We start from the raw sequence: 2,164 nt of genomic DNA on the forward strand, positions 1-2,164 counted from the left end.
TGGGAAAATAAGTAAAATGGAACTGAGCATAGGAAATCCTTGGTCCTTGTGTAGATTTGTCCATGTATTTATCTGGCTTAAGAGAAAATATTCCTTCTCTTTTGACTAATTGGGAAAATACACAGAAAATTCTGTACTCAAAATATAAAATCAATAAGTTATTTTAATAACCAACAGGAAATAACAGACTCACTAGAGAGAGCATATGTGAAACAAAGGCCTCCATATTCTGCATGTGTGCATATGTATGAGTAGAGGGGTAGATAATAGGGAATATTGATTGTATGCCTGATTAATGCCAGGAGTGGTGCTAACCATTGCAACTGTCCTCCTCTCAACATTCATCATTCTCATGACAACCTTGTGAGTAGACAATTTTATTTCCATATTCAGGTGGTGAACGTGAGGTAAAAATGTTGGCTTGAGAGTCACAGATTACACCAAAATAGCATTTAGGTTATTGATTTCCATCTTATACCCTCTAGTTCTCCCAGTCCACAAGCCTACAGTTCCTGTTGTTTCATTTCATCTCTTCCTTTTGTTCTTATATTCCTTCTGATGGAGTTCAATAGCTATGAGGATGCATAGAAATTCCTGGAGAAAGAGCTAGCTGTCTCTTACCTTTAAGCTAGCAGTTTGAGAATACCAAATCAGAGTTAGATTTCCAGTCTCAATCTGACTGCTCACCCCAGTTTACTGCTCTCAGAAGGTCTAAGTCTCCTCTTTAGCCTCTTCATGGCTGACTTCACCTCCTGGTTTCTCAGGGTGTAGATCATGGAGTTCAGCATGGGAGTGACGACCGTGTTATTGATGGACACAGCTGTGTCCATTGGCAGCGTAGTGAAGGGCCGGCAGTAGATGTAAACAGAAGGTACAAAGTGAAGCGTCACCACCAGGATGTGCGAGGTGCAGGTGGAGATGGCCTTTTTCCGACCCTCCCCAGGGTGAGATCTCAGCATCACCAGAATGACAGTATAGGACCCCAGGAGCAGGAGGAACCACAGCAGGGTCACCAGCCCATTGTTTGAGATCATGAGAAGCTCCAAAGCAGAGGTGTCAGTGCAGGCCAGTTTAACCACCTGGGGCACATCACAGTAGAAGGCATCCAGGATGTTGGGGCCACAGAATGGGAGTGGAAGTATCAGAATTATCTGGACAATTGAGTGCAAACCACCACCCACCCAGGAAGCCACCACCAAGGCGACCCACACCTCTCTCCTCATAATGGTCACATAATGTAAGGGCTTCGTGATTGCAAGATATCTGTCATAGGCCATCACAGAGAGGAAAAATATATCTGCCCCACCAACAAAGTGAAAGAAGAAAATTTGTGCCATGCAGCCATTGTAAGAGATGGTTTTCCACTCTGACAGAAGATCTACCAGGAACTTGGGAACGGTGACAGATGAAAAAACAACGTCCAGGACTGATTTATTCCTTAGGAGAAAGTACATGGGAATGTGGAGGTGGGACTCACAGGTGATGGTCACCACAATGAGGGCATTGCCCAGCACAGTTGTTACATACACAGCAAGGAAAAACACAAACAAGAAACACTCGAGCTCTCGGAAGTGAGTAAGTTCCAGGAAGACAAATTCCTTCACGTTGGTGTGGTTGCTCTCGCTCATGATGGGGATCACCCTCTTCCCAGTCTACCTTGGGAGAAGACATGTTAGGATAAGGGGTTGGTGTCCCAGGGTGGCAACATCATTTATCATATATTGTTATAAGGCTCTTTCAAGTATCCAAATGATCATGACTAGTCAGAAAAATGGTCTGGATATTCTTTATCCCGATGATTCTTCCTTCCTACTGTAAATACCCTGGGTTGACAAGAAGAACCATCACACTCCTATGTGCTTACTCTCACCAGCGGGAAATGGGAGGATTATGGTCATTTGACTCTGGCTTATCTTATGTTCTATAAGAGCAACTTCCTCATATGTATGCAAAGCTTTTCTACTTTACCAAAGGTTTTCACTTGCATCATCTCATCTTGATTTTGATTCTTCTGATGTCTCTGTGGAATCTATAGAATGGTTATGATTATCTCCATTTTATAGGGGGGAAACTGAAGCTTTGAGCCGTTAAAAATGTGAAGTTTGCCCACATTTGCATAATTGCAAAATTAGTAAGTGGCAAATCAAGGATTTTAACCCAAATA

The 2,164-nt window shown here is 42.9% G+C and overlaps 1 protein-coding gene across 1 annotated transcript; it reads right to left on the reverse strand.

The window, feature by feature from the left end:
* Positions 1–601: 601 nt before the first annotated feature.
* On the reverse strand, positions 602–1,642 carry LOC117030873 (olfactory receptor 4D6). Its single transcript, XM_033121119.1, has one exon. It carries the CDS (start codon positions 1,626–1,628, stop codon positions 684–686), a length of 945 nt encoding a protein of 314 aa, XP_032977010.1. The 5' UTR covers positions 1,629–1,642; the 3' UTR covers positions 602–683.
* Between the last annotated feature and the right edge of the window lie 522 nt (positions 1,643–2,164).

The sequence above is a fragment of the Rhinolophus ferrumequinum genome, chromosome 11 (assembly GCF_004115265.2).
Source record: "Rhinolophus ferrumequinum isolate MPI-CBG mRhiFer1 chromosome 11, mRhiFer1_v1.p, whole genome shotgun sequence".
Taxonomy (NCBI): domain Eukaryota; kingdom Metazoa; phylum Chordata; class Mammalia; order Chiroptera; family Rhinolophidae; genus Rhinolophus; species Rhinolophus ferrumequinum.